Genomic DNA, 21774 nt, shown 5'->3' on the forward strand with positions numbered 1-21774 from the left:
GCCTCCTCCTGGCCTTCTGTCCTGCCTGCCCGCCTCCTCCTGGCCTTCTGTCCTGCCGAGGCTTCTGTGTCCACACAGGCTGGGCTTCCCAGGCGCCTGGGCCTGTCTGCTCTTCTGTGGCTGGGGCAGGGTCACCTCTGCCTCCCTCCGGTTCTGGTGACCCCTGGTTGCCCAGTTACCACCCAGGCCACCCCCTCTTCGGCTTTCAGAGACTCACAGCCATCCGGCAGGTGCTGAGTGCCCAGAAGGTCCACTTCGTCCTCCAGGGTGGACTGCGTGTCTTGGTGTTTCTGCGGGACACAGACTCAGGTGAGCAGCTTCCCAGTGTGCATCTGCACTTAGCCCTGTGGCCTGGCCGGGGGGCAGCACGAGGGTCACAGCCAGCACTCTTGCCCTCGTTCCCCTGGTTTAGGCCCCGACGTCTCTGTCCTGCTCTCTGTGAGGCCCTGCTCATTCCTGCTGCCCCTTTGGGGCACACACTGCCCATCGACACAGGCATCCCCCCAGGTGGGGCACTGGGTCTCCTCCACAGGACGGGGGCCACACACTGCTGTCCCCACCACACTGAGTCAACGGGCAGGTGACAAGGTTCCCAAAAGGCCGCACTATCCCTATAACCCGTTGCCCTCTCAGTCAGATGGTGGGAGGCGGCCAGGCTGGGGGACAGGCTGATCCCAGGCCCTTGGCCGCTTTGTTTGCAGAGTTGCAGAGGCTGGGTGGCGGCGGCGGATACTGGGCTGTGGTGGTCCTCTTCATCGTGGGGCTCTTTGCCGTGGGTGCCATCATCCTCTACAAATTCAAAAGGCAAGGCTGCCAGCATGGCTGGCTCCGGGTGAGCCGGGGTAGGGCCTGCAGTAGGGCCACTCGCACCCTGGGGCCCATATGCACCTGGACATGGGATGCCCATGCTGCCCTCCTCCTGCAGGGGCTGCGTGCCCAGTGGGCAGTAGGACACCAACTGGGATGCCTGCTGGGGCTGGGACCCCTGAGGTCACAGTGACCTTGGCTGGACCCTGGACACAGGATGGGGTTCCTGCTGACCCTGTTGCCCCTCCTGCTGAGCCACCTCTAGGACCTCTATGGATCACTCCACCCAGGTGCCCTGGGGGACCACTGAGGAGTCCAGCCACCCTTTTCTTCATGCCTGAGCCCAGGACACACCTCCTAGACCCCCTGCCCAGGCCTGGCAGCTGTCTCCCTCCCCTCGTCCTCTTGCTTGTGCCCACCATGTCAGACACTGGCCCCGCCCCTGGGACGCAGTGCTGACTCGGCTGTACCCACGAGCATGTCTCTGAGGAGAGGGCTCCTTAGTGGGATTCTGAAGAGTGTGTATGAGTTGGCAGCACAGAGGGGCTGCAGCAGGATCCAGGTTGGGGACTGTTTTGATTTCCAAACTCAGGGAGGCCCTGGCTTTCTGACAGGCCCACATGGGTGTCCTGTAGGCACGTCAAAGTCAAACCACCCCACAGAGCCCCTTCTGAGTGAAGGAGAGCTCCCACCAAGTGCCCAGCCAGATCCCCCCTCCCACCAGCTCCTCCCCACTCGGCACAGCCATTGCGTGAGTGGGGACATCAAGCCCTGGCCTCTGGTCCTGAGTCTACTTCGCCAGCTGGGGGAGCCAGAGCTGCACCCCACCCCAAGGAGGCTGGTGGGCCTCGGACCCCATAAAACTCCTGGACTCCTGCGTCACAGAATGGGAGCCCTCAGGGGTGGGGACCTCCAGCACCCTTCGTTCCTAGGCTCCTGTGTCCTTGCCTTTGTGGATCCACACAACCACTGGGTGCAGGTCCTGCAGGGGGCATGCCCGCCCATCCCTGAGCCTCGGTGTTGTCATCTGTGAAAGGGGCCCAAGAGGGGCTAGGGAGAGGACAGGGAGGAGGAAGGGAAGCACAGGTGCCCAGGGCAGCGCTGCTGCAGCTGTCTGCCAGGACCCTTAGAACCCTGAGCCCTTCTGAGGTACCCAGGTCACTGTCCCCAAGCTGCCAAGTGGTGGGAGATAGAGGAGGCTGTGGACTCCAGGGTCAGGCAGCATGGAGGGTGAGAGAGCAGGCCTGGCTGCGGCCCCAGGCTGAGGCCCTCTGCCCTGCAGGAAACGCCCGGGCAGGACGGTGTACGCGCAGATGCACAATGAGAAGGAGCAGGAGATGACGAGCCCCGTCAGTCACAGCGAGGACACGCCGGGTGCCATGCAGGGTGAGTGCACAGGGCCTCAGCCCACAGGGCTGGAGCCCCAGACAGGTGGGAGCTGGGGTGCTGGCCAGGCCCACTCGGCCCTGCAGAGGCCTCCACAGGGGGCCCTCCTGGCCGTGCCTGGGGGGGGGCAGTGCCAGTCAGATCACTCAGCAGTGTCACTCACCCTTTTGGCCTCCTTGTCTGCTTCCATCCATGGCAGAACAGCATCATCTACACTAGCCCACAGCTGGCCCGGAGCCTCAGTGTCTGGCAGTCAGCAGAGGAATGGCCTTGGCCCTGCTGTCCCCGAAGCCTGTATCTGGCCTCTATGGCTCGGGTCCCCCATGGCTCGGCCAGGGAGCTCCAAGCAGCTGAGGAGTCAGCCGCAGAGGACCCAGTTCAGGGCCTGAAGCCAAGTCATGTTGGTGGACTGAGGCAGCCCCAGAATTCCAGCCCTGAGGCGAGGGGCGCAATGGCGTCCAGAACTGGCAGCACCACACCTTGGCCTCCCAAGTGGGAGAACTGGGGCCAGGGCCGAGGCTGGAGCGCCCTGGGCGAGCGCGCCCGCTCAGCTGCTGCGCAATCAGGGTTGGATGCATTAGGTCACAGCCCCAGGAGGACCCAGAGGCATAGGCGAGGGTCCCAGCAGGCCGCCTACCCCAGCCCGATTCGCCCGCCTCCTGCTCTCTGCATGGCCTGTCCATGCACTGACCCCAGTGACAGCACCCACTACCACAGTGACCACAAGGGTGTCCAGGCCCAGTGTCCAGGGCAGAGCACAGGACCCGACCCTCAGGACCGGCTGTCGCTGTTACCACGACTCCACTTTAAAAGCCACACCTGCTCCGCAGGGCCTCTCCTGCCACGTTGAGGACACTGAGGCCCACAAAGGCACCTGTCCCTCACCTAGTGCCTCCCAGCTCTCCATTGAGCTTGAGTCCTGGCTGGGTCAGGCTGACCCCAAGTGTGGGTCCTCCAGCTCTCCCGAGTGCTGTAGGAGTACTCACCTGTGTGTCTGTGCCCCACCATCCACCCCAGCCACGCTGGGGTCCGTGGCCCTCCTGCCAGCCCAGTGCTGGAGCTGGGGACAACTGCAATTTGCTGGCCCCAGACAACTGCAATTTGCTGGCCCCAGGCTGACACTCCTGGCCATAATCAACCCCCAGAGGCAGGCTCAGGCGCTGTGCCCATTTCTCAGATGGGAAGCTGGGGCTTGGTCTGTGTGTACCCCGTGCAGGCCTCCAAGTATCCCAGACAACTCAGAAACCCTCTGGTTGCTGCGCCCAGACAGAGGCAGGCTTGCCCCCTGCATTGTCCTCCAGCCTCCTGCAGGAAAGGTTGCAGCCCTGCCAGGGAGGGCCATGGGGTCCCAGGAAAACAGGAGCCTGGCTTTTAAGTTCCTAAAATAACAAGAGCCTAATAATATCCTAACCACCTTCGTGTGTACCAGGCATCACCCATGACTGTCCTCCCCAGGGTCTACCACAGTGACCCTGCTGTCCCAGACGATGGCCCTGGGTCCAGTGTGGTGAGAGTCTTGTTGGCTCCTGTGTGGACCCAGCCATCGCAGCCTTGGCAGTGCCAGGCACTCAGGCACTGTCCCACAACTAGAGTGGGGACCATTCCTCATAGCAGATCAGTCCCCAGCCCCTAGGATCCCCACGCTGCCCTGCCAGGCCACGCGAGCGACCAGTCCATGAAGGTCCCCTGCCATCCTTTCTCCCCGCAGCAGCCCCTGCCAGGAGGGGGCGGAGCCTCAGCCCCTCCCACATCCCCTTGCTGCCCCGGCCAGGTCAGTGGTGCGGCCCCACCCGTCAGCCTTCTTTCGGGTGCACTGCTTGTGGACACTGGGCACGCCCCGCTTCAGTCACCTGGGGAAACGTGGGGACCTCACGGCCGCACAGCACAGGCTGCAGGAACCACGGGTGGACACTAATGCTACAGCTCATGGTGCTTGGTCCCCGCGCGGTCCCCAGTCCCCCCCCCCCTCACTGCAGCGTCTCTTCTGTTCCTAGGCAACCACTCGGGCGTGGTCCTGAGCATCAACTCCCGAGAGATGCACGGCTACCTGGTGAGCTGATGCGCTGCCCCTGCCCGCCTCCCGCTGCCCTCCCAGCGCAGAGCGCTCCTGTGCCGGAGCGACGTCCGGAGACCTGACCAGAGGCCACCTCCGCCAGCCGCCCCCAGGGGACGCGCCTCCTCCCTGTTCAGCCCACGCCCACGGAGGCTCAGGAGCCGACCCCCAGCCCACAGGAGCCCGGGGCCCCCTCCCCGCCCGCAGGCATCCGGGCACCGGCCCTCACACAGCTGCCCTGACCCCTTCCACTTGCCCCTGCAGAGGGCGCCCCGGAGCCCCTGCAGCCCGTGGGCTGGGCCGTGTCCACGCCTTCCCGCCTCTGTCCCTCTGTAAACCACAGATGATGTCACTTCTCTCTGGTGGCTACACTCGCTGGGGCTTCCTTTGTCACCACACTGTCACCATCTAGGTGACTCTGGCGGCCACGTTCTTGGGAACCCCCTTTCCAGAGCCCTCAGCCGTCACTCCTGGGGTTCACTCTGGTTGTCCCTGGGGTGTGGGGGCCTCAGGGACCCCTGCCTGCAGTTCCTGCTCCCGCAAGTAGGCAGTGCCCTCCCGAAGCCTGGCTGCCCTGCCCCCAGAAAGGGCTCAGTGCTGCCCAATGCATCCAGTTCTCTGCGCAGCTCGCAGTGGGGCCCTGCAGAACCAGCCAGAATGGGGGCAGAGAGGGCAGCCCCCAGGGGCAGGCTGCTCTTGGCAAAGAGGGGAGAGGTCACCGCAAGATGGCAGCAAGGGTGGCCCCACAACCGGGCCTCTGCCCTGAGGCAGGGCGGCTTCTGCTGTCCATGCTGCCAGGCAGCGACACAGACAGCAGGCCTTCACCTTTTGCCTTGGAAGGGAGCCAGCGGCCCCTGCTCCTCCTCATTCTCCTTTCCCTCCCCCTCCAGCCCAGGCTTTCCTGGAGCCAGGACCCAGGCTGGGACAGGGCTGGCGCCATCTTCCCGAGGAAGAGGAGTGGCCTGCTAGGGGTGCCTGGCGGGCTCTCACACCAGGCAATGCTCGGGCACACCATCTTTGCCTTGTGGGTGGCAACCAGCATCCAGGCCAGGTCACAGACGGGACTCAGGGACAGAGGGCACCCAGCCTGGCCTCACCAACACCTCTCCCACTGCTGCCTGCCCTGGACCCCATGCCCTGCATGCTTCCCCTGTGGGGAGGGACTGGGGGCGGGCCCAGAGTGGCAGAGGCTGTGGCCCCTAACACTTTTGCTGTGGCCCGCCCACCTCTTGCTGGATACCTACACAGGGACCTGCCTCCTGCTGGCCACTCACCTGTCCTGCTTGAGTGTGGGCCTCCCTGAGCACAGTCCTGGTTCAGCCGACATGGCGCGGCCGAGCTCCTGGTGCCTACAGGGCCAGCACAGGCCTGGGCCTTCCGGCCGCTCAGTTATACTTTCTCAGCTGTGTCAGGGCCTCCCTTAGTTATTTGTGTTTTCCTTGTATTTTGTGTTATTACTTTTGTTGAGACCATCTTGGGTGCGTGGCCCCAGGACCCCGGGAAAGAGATGTCACCCGACATAACCCTGTTGCCCCATCTCTATAACCATAGAGGTGATCGCTACTGATGTCTGCCGCCCCCAGCTGGTCACAAAGGTTCATGGGCTTGAGGCACAGACTCGTCTCGGGCACCAAGACAGGTGCAGGGACTGAAGGTGGTGGTGGGTGTCCAGGGTGTCCCCCAGCTGGATGGGTCCCACACGTGGTTTATGCACATAACAGAGGCCATGCATTCTTTCTTATTTTTTCCCTTTATAAAAACCAATAAATCATTTGTGATGCTTTTAACAAAGATTAAAAGAACAGGATCAGCTCTTGCTTCTCCTGAAGGTCTCTCCTGCATCTCCTAACCACATGCCCCTGCATTTCCTGCCCAGAATCACCATGCAGGGGACCCTGGGGAACCCCTCAAGGCAGTCACCAAAGAGTATGGGAATGGAAGAGATCAGGGAGGCAGGGGCAGTGATGCTGCACACACGATCACACGCACGCACACACACACCTTCCGCTTGCTGCCAGGATACACGGCCCTGAGGTACAATCTGGTGTGCAACTTCAAAACCTTAGAACAGAGCCAGGCCCAGGAGCCTTTGTCCTTGTACGGGGTCTGGATGGGCACTGGGCTGGGACCTGTGCATGACCCAGAGCTCTGGCCCTGGCTAGCCCTGGGCAGAAGCCGACTGTGAAGGAGGCTCCAGACTAGGCCGCTGGGCGGCAGCCACATCAGGCCCAGCACGGTTCTGACCCCGCCTGGTGCCAGGTGCCCAGGGTCTGGGCAGTGGAGGCCATGTTGGTGCTGGGCTGGCAACGTGAGGTCACGAGCAGGACATGGGTACAGACACCAGGGCTAGAATGATGGGGCAGAGGGGCGTGGTCTTGTGTTCTGGTCGCTTGGTATGCTTCCCGCATGGAGGAGAAAGCCAGAGTCCAGGCTACCTGGCCGTTGGTGTCCCTGCCTGTGGCGTGCTGGGCCCTAGCGTGTCTCTGCTGCCTCCTTCTCCTCAGCTGGCCACCCCACTGCACAAGCGCATTGGTCTCTGAGCAGCCACGGGACAGCGTGTTAATGAGGATGGGTGTCACAGTCCCACCATTCGGCTTTGGAAGGTGTCACCAGCAGCACCCCAGGGCCTCCGGGCTGTACCTCCTCCTGTCATGACGGAGGACCTCTGCCCAGTCCCCCCAACACAGCCTTCGAGCGCAGCACCCAGACTGCACTCTTCGCCTGTCTTGTCGCCACACTCCCGCCGCCTCCAGGGCCCAGCACCTGCCCTGCTGCTCCCAGGCCGTCGGCGTAGCTCAAGCAGGGTTACTTCTGGGATCCAGGGGGGTTCCCTCACTGTTCTCCAGTACACCTCCACCAATCATCTGGCCAGCGTATCACCTACAGGGTGTTTGGTGCCCCCCTCCAGTCTGTCCTTAACTCGCCCACTTCCCTTCTGCTCCGGGTGCCCCATTTCCAGCTGCACCTGGTCCCCGCCTTTGCCCAAGCAGCTCATGCCCCCCCAACCCCGCTGCTCTGCCCACTTCCTTGTGCTGGAGCATCTTCCCCTCCTCTTGCCTTATTGAACACTTTCTTAAACTTCACCACCTGGTTCAAATAATCCCACCCTGCTGCAAACCCTCAACACTAGCTCCCCCCACCCCCACCACGGCAAAAGTCACTTTTTGGGGCTTCCCACCCGCGACCTGTCTGTAGCTGCCTTCCTGCCGGTGCGCAGGGGTTTCTAGAGTTGCATATTTGGGTCTGCAGACTAAACATCCCCCAAACCATCATTGCCCCTGCACGACGGCCCCCGTGACCTCCAACACGCACGCACACGCACACACACCTGTGACTGCGAGCCCCACGCGCAGGGCAAGCCAGGGCAGCAGGACACTGGGCCCGGTCAGAGCATTTTATTAACAGTACACACGTGCGCCGCGCCACACGGCGCTGGTCCAGGGCTACACCACGGGAAACAGTGGGAAACTCAGTCCGTAAAGCGGAGAATTCAAGTGCAGCTAGTACAGAATGGGGTCAGTGCTGGAAACTGGGACCCCCCACGGCGAGTTTCTTGTTTGTTTTTTACTTAATGACTTCAATACAGAGAGACACAGTGAAGACATATTTACAGTCACCTCAAGTGGGCACGGACAACATATTTAATTAAAAAAAAAAAAAACTTTCCTGTTTCTTTGCCTGTTTTTTTTTTTTTTTGCAAGAGTTTTTAAATATGACTTTACTTTTTAAAAAATACAATAAGGCAATAATTACATTCTTGATACGGAAGTGTCACGACGCACGGCCACAGTCAATTAATCCTGGAGGTCTGTAATGTCAAAGTTGATGTTAAAATGCAAGGCAAGGATTTCCTTTCTCATTAGGAAATCAGTTAAAAAGACGACCTGATTAAAACACCCCTGGTGCGAGGAGCCTCGATTTGCAGGGCCTGGGGGACTCTTCCACGCAGCTCCTAGAACATGGCAGGCTGTGCCTGGCCAGGGTCGTCTCGGGCAGCTGTGGCTGCCGGCTGCAGCAGAGGAGGCGGGAGGGCTGGGCCAGAGGGTGTGCGCCCGGCCTCGCCCTGTCCCCCGGTCCCCCGGGCTGCGCCAGGGCCACGCGGCACGCACACCTTGTCTTTCACACACAGCTGTTTTGCAGTAGGAACCTGGCCCCCTGCGGGGCTGACGCAGGCCCCTGACATTAGTCATGTCATGCATTTGGAATGATTTTTCCTGTCAGAGTTACTACAGGGGAGAACTAGGCAGACAATTGTTTGCACGCTAGGGTCGCCGGCACCTTAGGAACTCGGGGACATCCCGTCTGCTGGCAGGGCGTGTACTAGGCTGTAGGGGAGCCCTGGCCATCCTGTGGTAATGACGCGCAGCACTGCCCCTGCGCTGGGGCAGGCCCTGAACAGGGCTTCGTGCCGACCTCAGAGTGGTGGGCCCGCCATGCAGGGAGGCACGGTCATTCAGAAAGGGAAAACGTGGGCAGGGAGGCGACTGCGGTGGGCAGGGCCAGGCAGCCTGGGGGTGGGCAGGGAGCTGGCGCCTGAGTCCAGGAAGGCTCCGGAAGGGCCTGGATGGCTGTCCAGGGACCTGGTCATCTGCATGGGGCTGCCTCTTGAGGTGGGGGACAGTAAGGCCAGCACTTGTGCCGCTGTGGGTAAGAGTGAGCCCTGTGGCCGGCATGGCCATCTCTGTGCCTGGACTGCAAACAACAGAGAACACAGTGGAGGGGCTCTGCCGGGGTGACCTTGCACCCAGCTGCAGCCAGGGAGTCCAGGGAGCAGCACAGCGGCCTCCCCATGGCAAGAAGGACGGAGGCCCTAGACTGGGGCCTCCCTGAACTCTGCTGGGCCCGCGTCCTGCTGGGTGGCCTCCTCCCTTGGGACCACACTCTGCAACCTCAAAAGGTGCTAGGTGACACTTCAACGACCCTGGGCCCAGGGCAGCCAGCTCTCTGCTACCTGGCCCTAGCTTTGGGGTTCCTGGGCTATTCCAGGCTGGGTCACTGCTGGGACGTGCTTTGAAAGGGTGATGGAGTGAGACCCCCTCAGAACAGGCTAGGACATCTGTGTGTCTAATATGTACAGGTATAAATTAAAGCTATACTTACGGGACATATACAAATAAATAACTTACTTTGAAACAAATGCTTTAAACTGACTTTCTGGTCAAATCTGGGACACCAGGGCCCACAGGGCCCAGGACCTGTGTTGGGCGCTTGCGGTCCCCACTGTAGATGTCCCAGGAACCTGCAGGGTTCACTCTACCCTGCTGCCTCCTTCAAAAACTTTGGGTAACAAGAATGAATGACAAAGCTCATCCTATGCAAGGGCCTGGGCTAGAGCAGCCTCAGCCCCACAGTGGTGTCCCAGGGTGAGGCCCCTTCTGAAGCCCCAGGCTCTGTGGGCACACAGGTTCAGAGGCGGTGCTGCCCACGGCCACTTCTGCTATGGACCCGCTGCAGGGCCGAGGCTGGTGCCTCTGCAGCCCTTGATCCATGGCTGCTGGTCAGACTGGCCCGCAAGCCTGGATTTGAGAATTTTATTAGATTCAAAGATAGCAAAAATTGCTGGTGTATGAATTTCTTCTCTTTATAAAAAAAATGTAGTTTTCTTATGGAATGAAGTGCTACAGCTTCCTGTGAGATACCATCCCTGGAGGGAGTGGTGAGTGCTGGCGTGACTGGGTGCAGCTTCAGGCCAAGGGCCTGGCGACCCTGAAACACTGGGGCAGATGGCTTCTCAGTACATTCAAGCTCCAGAGGACCAGGGCAGCAGGAGCTAGTTTCCCTGTGGGGAGCCTCTCTCATGTCCCACATGACCGTCCTACTCCTGAAGGGATCAAACAGCCCCTTGGGTACCCGGTGTGACGTAGAGAAAGGACCCCAGCCCCCAGGCCTATGCACAGGGCAGAAGATGCTTTGTGCTATCCAAAAGCACTTGGGGCTAGGGTGAGGGTCGGGCTCCACGCAGCCTGGCTCAGGAGCAGGCCTGAGCCAGCGCACTGTGGGTCTGGTGCTGTCTCTTCTGCGACAAGGCTGTATCTTCCCTGGCAGCACCTTCAGGGACCCAGAACTCCGTTTCCTGCGGACCCAAGCAGAAACTGCCGACTGGTGCTCTCGGTCTCGCTCTCCTCATCTGAACTCTGCAGGAATACTGCTCGGGGGGCAGCGGGGCACGGCGCAGCAGGGCCAGGCCGGCGCACCGTATGTCCACATCTCAGTGTCCAAGCAGCGTTGGCTCTGGCTCCAGGTTCTGAGGGTCCCCAACCTGCGAGCTTAGATCCTGCCTGCTGTTCCAGGCCTACTCCAGCCATGCTGCACAAAATAACCCCCGACACTGTCACAAGCAGCACGGGTATCTGAAGACTCTAGCGCTAGGCGAGACACACGGCAAGAAGACACTTCCTAAAGAACAATGGCACCTTTTCATGTTCTGGAGGCAAAAGCATCTGTCCGAAAGAAAGCAACCTGGAAGGTACGACCGCTTGGCAGCACGAGGTCCTTCCGCCTTCACTGCTGATCCTGAGGGGCCTGGGCACACTGCGCACGATGACGCCACCACGGCCACAGAACCCCAACCTCGAGATGGCTGGGACCCTGGGGAGCTGTGGGCAGTGGCCAGGCTCATCTGGGGTCCAGGGCCCGTCCGCCCACCCAGCCGGGATCTGCTGCTGGGGCAGGCAGGACCTGGGCGAAGCAGTCCTTCAGCTGGCTGGAGAGACACAGCTTGTCAGCCGTAGGAACCTTGCACGATAGCTCCTCGTCTCTTTCTCTTTTCTACTTTATTTAACAAGAAAAATCAGAAGCTAAAGTCTTACAAGTAAACTTCTCCAAAGGGCACCGTTCTACAGTAGGAGGACACGCTGGTGGGTGGGCGAAGGTGGCAGCACTCGGGTGCAGAACTTCAGATGTCCCGAGCAGGCCACTCAGGGGAGCACCGTGTCGCAGATGAGGACTGGCGGGGTGCAGCCTCGGCCTGGGGCCGGGGCTGGGGCTGCCTCCTCCCTATGTCCCATTCTTCAGTTCCCACTCCTGGGAAAAGGAGAGCTGTGTGAATCCCAAGGGCAGACCCTGGCAGGCACGCAGCGCCACGACTCAAGTGTGAGAGAGCAGGAAGGGTGGCACTCGGCCTCCGTGGAAGGTAGGACGGGCAGCCCCAAGACCGAGCACTGGGGCCTAGCAGCCCCACCTCCAGTATTCATCCCGCCCAAACAGAGACAAAGCTAAACTTGCCCCAGGAGCCCAACAGGAGCCGAGTCTGATGGGCCTGCAGCATGCTGATGGCTCAGGGTCACATGCCACTTCCCTGTCCCTGTTTCCAGAAATCTGCTCAAGCCCACAATCCCATCTAGGGCCAGATGGCTACCCTCAGGCTTCCAGGTCTTCTATATTGGCAACCACCCTCCTAAGCTATGTCACCCTGCAGCTGGCTGTTGGTGGCCCAGCCAAGAACTGCCTGCTCAGAGAAGCTGAGCTCATGTGGCCAACAGGCCTGAGATGTCTTGGTTTGGTATCAAGGACTTCTGGTGGTGACCAAGACAGGGAGGCATCCAAGAGTAGAGTTGGCAGGTATCAGATAACATCCCTGGGGTTATCATAGGGTCAGATATGGGGGCCTGGCACAGGGGTGGGGTGAGGAGAGAGAGAAGCGCATTCCTCATCTTTTCTCAGTCTCGAAGAATCACAGCACAAAAGCAGTGCAAAGGGCCACTTAGCCCAGTGTCCACTCTGCCAGGAGAACCAGCCCTGAGAGTCAAGAGGCCCAGGCCGAAGCTAGCACTGCAGGGACCTGGCCTCTTTGGCCCTTGGAACCTAAGTCCTAAAAAATGTTCTGATACAGGGGGAACCCAGTGAGGATTCTCCACAGCAGCACAGGACACACCCTAGCCAGGACCAGGACCCACCTTGGCCTTCCGAAGCACATGGCCCCGGCAGGGCGAGCTGCCTGTGGCTGGAGGGCTCTTCCTCAGGACAGCAGCACTGTTCACAGGCAGGGGCCCCTCAGCGTCACTCGTGTCACAGCTGGAGACTGGGGAGTTCTCCAGAGTCCGATGCCGGAACACAGGGGACTGCGGGTGACAGAGGCAACTCTGCATGAGCAGTGGCTTCGAACCTGGGCCTGGCTGGCAGAGGGCCTAGCTTGGTCAGGGAACGGATTTGGGAACTGGCCAAAACAAGCCGTAAGGGCTAATGCAGGGCTGGCGCTGAATCCTCCATGCGCACCTTCATCGTGCCTGCTGTCAGGCCTGCCTCGAGGTGCAGGGCAGGAGCCGCCTTGCCCTGCCTCCCTGCACAGAGCCCCACCCTGGACAGGCCTGGTCTGTGTTATGTGTAGATCTAGAATGTCCCAATGTCTCCTGTGTTCAGGGTGGGGCTTTAGAAGATGACAAGAGCATGGGGTGTCGGCGGACTTGGCCATGCATGAGCTCAGGTTGGCTGCGCTGCAGGAGGTGGGGCCTGGCTGGGGTCCTGGGCCCTGGGAGAACCCCAAAGGGCACATTCTTGTCTCCAGCTCCTCCTTTCTCTCTCTGTGTCCTGCATGCTGGACATAAGAGCTTCCCTCTGCCCTCCCTCCCCCATGCTGCTTTTGCCTTGGAGCCAGCCAAGGACCTCAGCCTGAACCCTCTGTAGGGCGAGCCAGGCTGAATCGCTCCTCCTCGTGGGCTTGGCCTTCTGTCCCAGCGGCAGGCAACTTGACTAATGTATTCTATGTCAGCTCAGGGACCTGGTCACCGACACAAGGGTACCTGGCATCTGCAGTCCCCGGGGCACATGCTGGGAGGGGCTCCTCCAGGGCTTGGAGAAGAGCAGCCTGTGCTCCTGGCTGTCACAGCCCTTCCATGCCTTCTGCAGGATCAGAGCCTCTGCGACACTGTCCTGGCAGCCTCCAGGCTTCCCACTGGAGTCTCCAAGGACTGAGCCCTCGCAGCAATGCTGCCCCGGCAGAGAGGAGTGACGCTCGTGGGGTGTCTGGGATGTCCTTCCAGGAGAACATGCCCCACGGCCCGCTGGGTCTCCTGTCCTCCGTGGGGCACCCGAGCATTTCAAGCATGGCTCTCAGCTCAAATCAAGCTTTCTTAGGAGTTGCTCCCAGTCCAGGGCAGATGGGGGAGCAGCGCTACATCGGTGACAGGGACAGATGATGGCACAGACCCCCCAGCACGCCACTGGCACTGCAGAAGGTCCACCAGCAGGCCGTTCTCCTGAGGACATGCTCTGCCACCAGCATCCAGCAGAGGACAGTGACTGTGTCCACAGAGAGGCCACAGAGGTCAGGAGGCTGCAAAGCCAACACAGCAACCCAGGCCAGGGGCTCAGAACACTGCTGTAGTGCAGGGCCGGGGAGATGGCTCAGCGGAATAAGTGCTTCCTTGGCAAGCGCAAGAGCCTGAGTTCAATCCCCGGTTCCGCAAAAAAAAAAAAAAAAAAAAAACACTGTTGTAGTGCAGTGGGCACCTGGGACCAGAAGGGTGTGCAGTGAGCAGGAGGCAGAGACGGGCCAGGGGACAGGGACCCGTGAGCTTGAGGCCACTGCAGGAGGAGCCATCAGAAGCCATGCAAAAGGCTGCTAGAGCGGGCATGGTGGTGCACTCCTATAATCTCAGCACTTGGGAGACTGAGGCAGGAGGATCATTGTGAGTTCAAGACCAGCCTGGACTATAAAGTGAGCTCCAGGCCAGCCTGAGCTGCATAGTGAGACCCTGTCTCAAAAAGACAAAAGTAAAAACAAAAAAAGGCTCCTGTAGTCTGAGAGAGGAAAGCTGGAAGTGCCTGCTGGGGCAGACTCTGAGGTGGGCTGGGAGTGGGTGGCCCGCACATTGACAGAAAAGCCCACTGTCCCTGGGTCTATGGGGAAGGACAGGGAGCCGTGCAGGTCCCCAGCATTATCTGGAGAGGACGGGGCACAGGCCAAGGCAGGATATGCTCAGGATAGAGGGAGCCAAGACCAATGGGAGGGAGAAAGCTGAGGGGCTGGGGCCGCAAGGACGTCGGAGGAGGGGCCCTGGGCCTCGGCGTGGCCCCACTGTCACAGACCCAAACCAAGGGCTCTGGGACACAGGCTGTGGGTGTTCTGTGCCGCATGCCTCGGTCTCTCCGGCTTGTGACACAGAAGCGCGGCAGCAGGGCTGGGTCCTGCAGGCCTGGAGCTCACTGCGCTGCCCCCGCGCCCAAGCCTCGCGCTCTTGGGCAGCCTCTGTGCACGCCGCCGGGCCACTCACCTGCGGGCTCGAGGTCCCTGACTTGGGCTCAATGGCCAGCCCAAGGGTGACGCCACCAGCCAGGGCCTTCTTCAGGCTCTCCTTGACCTCGGTGAGCTCCAGCTCCAGGCTCACACGCTCTGCCTCCCGCTGCTTGCACTCCTCCTCCAGCTTCCTCAGTTTCTCCTCCAGCACCACCTGGGTCTTCCTGCCTGTGAGCGGAGCAGTGCTGGAGCCTCAGGCAGCACCTTGGCATCCCCAGTCCCAGCCTATGCCGAGCCTGGCCCCGCTGTGCCGAGCTGGGAAGGGACTTGGGCCTGGGCCTGAGGCTCTCGCTGCAGGCCTCTTGGGCCAGGTGCAGGCTTCTCACTCACTCAAGGCCTGCATAGGACCTGGACCTACCAAGGCCCAGGGACGTAGGCCTCGCCCTCCTGGCCCCCTGTTATGTATACCTGAGCTTGAGTCTGGGTAACCCAGAACACCGCCCTCCTGCCACACCACGGTGTGGCTGCTGACCTCGTGGGAGGAGCAGGCCAGGGATGCAGGGCCGCCGGAGCCCTTCCTACCTGCGTTCACTTCGATGGCCGCCCGCAGGTCTCTCCTCTCCTTCCGCAGCTGCGCCAGCCTGTTCCGCAGAGTCTCCTTCTTCTGCAGCAGCTCGTCCTCCTTGGTCTGCAGCCGCTTGGCGTCTGCCTCCACCCGGTTCTTGCCGTATTTGTACTGGTCGGCATCTGAGGGAGAAGCACAGGCTGTTCGGTGAGGGCGGCGGGCACAGCTCAGAGCCCACAGTGCCAACGGCCCTGCCAAGCACAGCACAACAAGGAAATGGTGGCCATCCCAATGCCCCCAGGCTCTCAGGAGCAAACGGGTGCAGGGAAATGGCGTCCTGGTATCCTTTAACCCTCAAGCCTGTGAGGAACTCATCACCCATCTGCAGCAAGCATGAGGCTTGGGAGTCTGTCAGGACGACGGCTGCACTCTAGCTCTGTGTCCCAGACCCCACCTTAGCACTGTCCACTCTGCGCCTGTGGCAGCCATGAGCAGGTGAAGAGGCTGCTCATGGTGCGCAGGGGCCCAGCGTGCCACGTGGAGCTGTGTCACCCTGAAGAGTGTCTCGGGTGTCTGTGAAGAGAGAGCGGTGGCGGCAGGGAGCTCACAGGGCTGTGGTGCGGCTGGGCTGGCCAGCACACAGCCCCAAGAGCCCTGTGTCAGAGTTTATGAAACAGTGAGGAAAGAGCAAAGGAGCAAGAGTAGGGGACAGCTGGGCTGGCTGGCGTCACTCTGTCCACATGGTGCTGGCCACATGCTGTCTCTTCCTGTGCTGGCCTTTTGCAATGGTGGCTTAGGAAAAGCCTCTTTGGAAAAATGCACTGAAGAGATGTAGCTTCCAACAGAGAGGCCAAGGGTCTCAGGTGCGAAGCTTCAATTGCTTCAGGCGCTGCTCACAGCAGCCACCAAGCCTCTGTGACCCCACCTCCAGGGTCTGCCACTTCCTAGGCCAGAATACACCACACAGAAGTTGTGGGTGCCCTGCTGGCTGTCACCAGACACCTCCCCTTTCCACTAGAGATCCTGATGAGCCTCCATCTCCCCACTTCAGCTTCCGGTCTCCAGAGCAGAGGCCAGAGCTGCCCACAAGTCCCTGCAGCGGTGGCTACATAACACAGCCCCAGAGCTGCAAGGGACAGTCAGGACTCTCCAGGAACATCAGGTTAGCATGAGAGGGACGGCAGCCTGATCACGCCACTCAGTCACTGATCCACACCGCTGCCCTTGCAGCCAAGGTGACGGTACATTGTACAAAAAGACCAAGTTCAGGCCAGGGAGATAGCTCAGTAGAATAAGTGCTTGCCTGGCAAGCACAGAACCCTGTGTTCAACACCCCCACCCCCGCCACACACACACAGAAAGACCAAGTTCAGGCTGTGCTGCTGCTGGTGTCCATACCACCACGTCCTGAATAGGGTTACAGACAGTAACCTCCAAGTGTCCCCACCTTCTGGTCCCTGCACCATCACTCTTTGCAGTCTGCAAAGAGATGGGCTGAATGTGCTGGCAACAACACACGGTGCAACTACTTGCTGCCTTTCTTCCCCATACAAGATGTCACAAAATAAAGCATAAATTGCCTAGGAACTGAACTATGCATCAGTCCTAGGAGGAGCGTGAGTTGAAAGAGATCTCACGTGACCCGGAGCTTGCTGAGCAAAGCTCGAGGCGGTGCGTCCCTCCTACATCGGTGCCTCTCCCAAGCACACTATAAACCTTGATCCCAAACACACCCAAGAATGTTGGGGAGCTGAAATGCACTGGAGAGACAGGGCCATACCAGTCCACACATCACACCCACACGAGGATGGCGAGCCTGGCCTTCCCTGTCCATGGCAGCGTGGTCTGGGCCAACAGAGGTGTGGATAGGTTCCTGGGGCACACGGGGCTCTGTGACAGAGGCAGCTCATCACTGCAAGGCAGAACTGGCCTCCTGTGCCCACAGCCTTCCTCTGCCTCCCGCCTCTGAAACTGCATCACAGAGCTGTGCGGGGCAGGGGTGTGGCCCGACCCCTCCTCCAGGGGGTGGTAGCTGCTATAAAAGTGATTGCCTTGTCCTCATCAGTACAGGGACTGGGTGACCAGGAACCCTGCTGCAGGTCGGACAAGCTGAGGTCCGAATCTCAGGCGACAATGGCAAGAGTCACAGGAAGCTGTGGTGAGGTGGAGCCCTGGCACACCCACACACCCAACGACAGGAGGCCAGAAGCAGGCATTTGCGGGGACAGTGCTCACACTTGGAGGTTGCCCAGCCTCTCTGCCTGTCTGCTTCCACTGGCCCTGTGGCTGGGAAGCCAGTCCCTACCCTGGCTCCACGATGTGCCCTGTGCAACCCCAGGGAAGGCCAGCGCCACCGGGCAGCTGCCGCTCACTGTTCAGAGTGGCGGATGACACAGCTACCCAGGGTCGGGTCACAGTGGCTGGCCGTGGACCACGGAGGACCACACAGTAGGACTAACATCCCAAATGTCCCTGCCTCTCCACAGCTCTGACTATGCTCTCCACCACAGCCACTGCAGAGCAGAGCCAGCTGTGAGCACACCTGGGAGTATGTGTGACTTCTCCACAGCACCTCAGGGACACAGCGAGTCTCAGGACCAAAGCCCAGGGGTGCTGCAGCTGCCCTGCTGGGACTTCCTCCACACTGTGTGTCCATGAGAGTGTCCCGAGCGGGCGCTGCTTCCCTTCCCAGCACCGTGGCAGAGGTGCGTCCTGTTTCAGCAGGAGGAGACCACACACCCAGAGAGCCCACCCTGCAGTTGCTCCCAGGCCGCTCAGCTGGCGTGGACTCTGCACCTCTATACTTGGACCCAGGAGGGGGCCCTGTGAGGAACTCACTGGAAGCCGTCCGCCGCACGCTGGCCGTCGAATCCGCTTTCTTCTGCTGGCTGCTCAGAGTCTTCCCCTTTGCAGGCACCCCATTAGATGCCACTGGGGGCTTCTTACCCTTGAGCTGTTGGGATAGATGTAGAAAATGAAAAACAAAACTGAAAAAACCACTTTCCCCTCTAACTATTTCTTTCAGTCCCTCAAAAGTAGAACCTTATGCCGGGGACATAGAAGTGTCTGCCTGGCAATCACAAGGTCCTGCGTTTGATCCCTGGTACAAAGAAAAAAAGTAGCACCTTGCAAAGCCAGGACAGAGAATGAAGAAGGAAACGAGTGGTTTCCGGACCCTGGTGCTGCGAGGGCAGTGCTCCTGCTGCCTCGGCTGCTGCAGGCCCTCGGAGCTGGCGCTGGGCCTCAGTGACTCCTTCAGAACCTGTGCTGGGGATGCTGAGATCGATGCCAATGTCACCCTGGTCCCCAGGCGCTGTCTGACATTGACCTACTCTCCCACTGGGCCTGGGGTGCAAGGGAGCAGTGTGCTGTTGAGTTCTCATCCTGACCTTTAGGAGCCCCAGAATCAGCGAGGAAAGCTGTGTGAGCCTGTCCGGGCATCTAAGGAAACACTGGGGGGCCAGTCTTGCCCCAGTGGGCTCACGGGATGGGCACCCGTGGCGGATGGCACGTGTCCAGGAGGGGCATAGTTCCCATTGCTCAGCAGGCCCCATAAAATGGCCTTAGAGGAGAGGGAAGCACTCTCCCACTTGGAAATGAGAAAACAGAAAAACCAAACCAACGGAAGACCATGCGCCCAGCGCCTCCCCGCCAGCCCGGGGCCAGCCCGAAGGGCCGCAGCACACTTTACCGGGGGCCGGCCTCCTACCAACGGACAGAGGAACGTGTGGACAGACCGTGCCCAGTGAGAAAGTGAATCACAATGACCAGGCTCAGGCAGGGGCTCTCCTAACAGCATCAGAGGCCAGCGGAGCCCAGGACCCCCGCACAGCCGCAGGGCGCGTGTGCTCTACGCAGGCCACACTGCCCGGGACTCGAGGGCCTCGGCCTTGCCGCCATGCCCCAAGGTTACCATGGAGGGAGGGAAACGCGCCGTGTGCCCACTGCTTTATGCTGTGGGCAGAAGGTTTCACAGGAGGCACTCAGATCTCCAGGCAAAGCATAAGAAATTCTCAGGTTAGAAATTCTGGAAAACTCAGTTAGCATTTGCCGCGTGGCTGGAGAGGGCAGGATGGGCATAGCTGCACCTCAGACGGTCCACCGGGCACGTCAGCCCCTCCTCCCCGCCAGGGTAGGAGTTCTCCAAGAGTGGAAAGACAGCCTGGTGCTTCTGTGAGCTGCGCACCAGCCAGGAACGTGTCCTCTGTCCCTTGGGATTTTCTAGTCCAGGAAGAAGTTACGCTTTGCCTGTTTCTGCACCCCACGAACACCCCACAGCTGCAGAGCCGCAGTGGGCAGGGATCTCAGCAGCTCTGGCTCCTGGGATGCAGTGCTGTACCTGGGAGTGGGGCCCGAGAGACGCCCTCCCCACAGAAGAGGTGTTAGTGACAGACGGAGTGCAGAACAGGCCCGAGGCAGGGGACTTGTAGTGGTTAGAGGACAGCTTGTCTGCAGACAGCCGCGAAGCCTTCCTGTCAGCAGGAGAGGAGCGAGCAAAGATTTTCGGAGACGGCAAGTTATCGTAGAGGCCCGCGTTATCGTACAGCACCTCTTCTCCCCGGCCCTGGCCGCCGTCCTCCACGTCCCACTGCCACACACAGCCCTGCGTTCATGCAGACAGGGAGAGAGCAGGTTAGCAAGCCAGGGTTAGCAGTGTGCACACTCACACTGGGACCCTGCCGGTCACGGAGATGAGGGCAGTACACACTCCCCACACGCGAGTAGGGACAGCCTCGCTCTGGGGGCTACGGAAACTGGTGCTCCTGTGATCATTCCCAGAGCTATTACGTGACAGTCTGGCCTTGTTCTGGTTTTCAAAGCAGAACATCTTTCTCTAGTGAGCCAGAGCCAGGAAGTCCCCGAATACAAGGTGCAGAAAGTACTGGACAGAGGACATGGTTGTGGGGTGCAGGCCTGGACTCAGTCCCAGGGGGAGGTGTCTGAGACCAGGGGAGGCTCCCGCCGTGCATCCCACAGCACGTGCTGTGCCCCGGGAAAGGTCTGAGGATCTTCACACACTGTCACACTGAATCTCAGACACCTCTTAGGGGGTGGGGAAAACTGAGGCAGCAGTCTCCCAGTTAGCAGGAGACAGAGCTGGACACACCCTGTCACTGCTGAGCCTGTGCTGCCAGGCTGAAGGACTAGAACTGAGCCCACAGGCTGCTCCACACCACCCACGCTGGCCAGAGTGCCAGGTCATGGTCCCAGCCACAGGTCCACGTTCTCCACTCGGTGACCTGAGCCAAGTGCCACAGCCAAGCAAGACACAGTCTGCTAAAAAGGAAATGACCTTGGCTCAGAGGGAGGACACTTCGAAACCAACAGGAGACACTGGCATTTAGGAAGGGCTAAGAGAGCACCCCTCCCACACGTGGTCACCTCCGAGCAGAAATCCCATCCCATGCGGCCACCACTGCCAGCACTGTTAGGTTTAAGATCTTTATGAATTGCCTCGCACTGAAAAAGGAAACATCAATTTATACATTCTGCTCCTTCCATCCTATTTTTGTATTCTTGCAGTTTCCTCAGGCCAGACAGTAATTACAGGCTTTTGTTACAAAAATAGAAAAGATGACTGGGGCTCTGCAGTCACTTCCCACCTCCTGCAGGGCTGGGGACCATCTCAACACCCAAAACTGATGCAGGTAAGCGTGAAGTGAGTGCTCCACCATGACCGTCTAGAACCTATTTGTCCTGAGATATTAAAATGCTCTGGACCACACTATCATTTTCCTAAAACAACAATGATGGGGCCCGGGAGATAGCTCAGTGGAATAGTGCTTGCCTGGCAAGTGCAAGGTCCTGAGTTCAATCCCTGGTACCACCAAAAAACAAACAAACAAACAAACCCCACCATGATTGCATCAGATGGAAGACTCAGGAAAGAGTGGCAGAAGCCCACAGAAGTGTCAGGTGTGGTGGCACAGGGGAGGCTGAGGCAGGAGGATTGCCCATGTCTCAGGCCAACCTGGGCTACTTAGTAAGTTCAAGGACAGCTTAAACTACATAGCTAGTCCTTGTCTCAAAAAACAGAAACAAAAAAAGTTTCTTGATTAGAAGTGTGTAGTTGCATCTTGGCTTAAACATCTGGGAGCTAAATAGGTAAGAATCAATGACTCTGAGATGCCGCGGAGAAAGCAGGCTGGAGGAGACCAGGGAGAAGCTGCAGGAAGCAAGGCAGCCACAGACAGGCCCTCTAGACTTGATCTTAAAACCCGCAGTAGCCCAGCACTGAGGGGCTGAGGCAGGACGACCGCACGCTCCAGCCCAACCCAGGTAATTCAGCAATTTAAGGAGGCTCTGTCTCAAAAAATATGAGGGCTGTAGCTCAGTGCAAAAGTGCTGCTTCAATCTCCAGGACCACCAAAAGAAACAAACAAGTCTGCTGTGGCCAGGTACACGACCTGAAGACTCCGCACCCGGCACCTGAGCTGGCAGCAGGAGGACGCTGGCCTGGGAGGGCATGGGGCGGCGTGTGGAGAGAGCACAGCTGCTGGACAATCTCGGAAACGGCCAGGACCTCAGCCGGCCCGTGCAGCGCTCAGGAGCAAACCAGGCTCCTGCAGCCTGGCAGATGTCACAGACCAGAGTCACACTGCAGGACTCTAGGGAACAGCTCAGACCTCCTTGGGCAGCACCGCAGGGCCACGGGAGACGAGGCCATCCAGAGTGGCACTGTGGTCACTGCCCCATGGCACCTGGCAGCAACCACCAGGTGCCCTCCTCTTGCTGTGGAGCACTTAGCCTGCGTGGACAGAGCCCCCCCCCCATGGGGAGGAACGTGCT

General features: G+C 59.9%; 2 protein-coding genes across 4 annotated transcripts in view; one reads left to right on the forward strand and one right to left on the reverse strand.

Annotated features, from left to right (window-relative positions):
• Positions 1–6039, forward strand: part of Sorcs2 (sortilin related VPS10 domain containing receptor 2) — a 350334-nt gene extending 344295 nt beyond the window's left edge. The window contains exons 26-30 of the mRNA XM_023724073.1: positions 210–309; positions 702–804; positions 2090–2193; positions 3902–3964; positions 4188–6039. Of these exons, the coding sequence (XP_023579841.1) occupies positions 210–309; positions 702–804; positions 2090–2193; positions 3902–3964; positions 4188–4252 (435 nt within the window). The 3' untranslated portion in view covers positions 4253–6039. The remainder of the gene's footprint in view (positions 1–209; positions 310–701; positions 805–2089; positions 2194–3901; positions 3965–4187) is intronic.
• Positions 6040–9042: 3003 nt separating this feature from the next.
• Positions 9043–21774, reverse strand: part of Afap1 (actin filament associated protein 1) — a 113824-nt gene continuing 101092 nt past the window's right edge. For all 3 annotated transcript variants that reach the window (XM_004624593.2, XM_023699824.1, XM_023699819.1), the window contains exons 13-17: positions 17824–17938; positions 15003–15167; positions 14458–14648; positions 12142–12306; positions 9043–11269 (exon numbers count right to left, since the gene is read on the reverse strand). In XM_004624593.2, the coding sequence (XP_004624650.1) occupies positions 11243–11269; positions 12142–12306; positions 14458–14648; positions 15003–15167; positions 17824–17938 (663 nt within the window). In that variant the 3' untranslated portion in view covers positions 9043–11242. The remainder of the gene's footprint in view (positions 11270–12141; positions 12307–14457; positions 14649–15002; positions 15168–17823; positions 17939–21774) is intronic.

Source organism: Octodon degus, unplaced genomic scaffold (assembly GCF_000260255.1).
Source record: "Octodon degus isolate 3935 unplaced genomic scaffold, OctDeg1.0 scaffold00006, whole genome shotgun sequence".
Classification (NCBI taxonomy): domain Eukaryota; kingdom Metazoa; phylum Chordata; class Mammalia; order Rodentia; family Octodontidae; genus Octodon; species Octodon degus.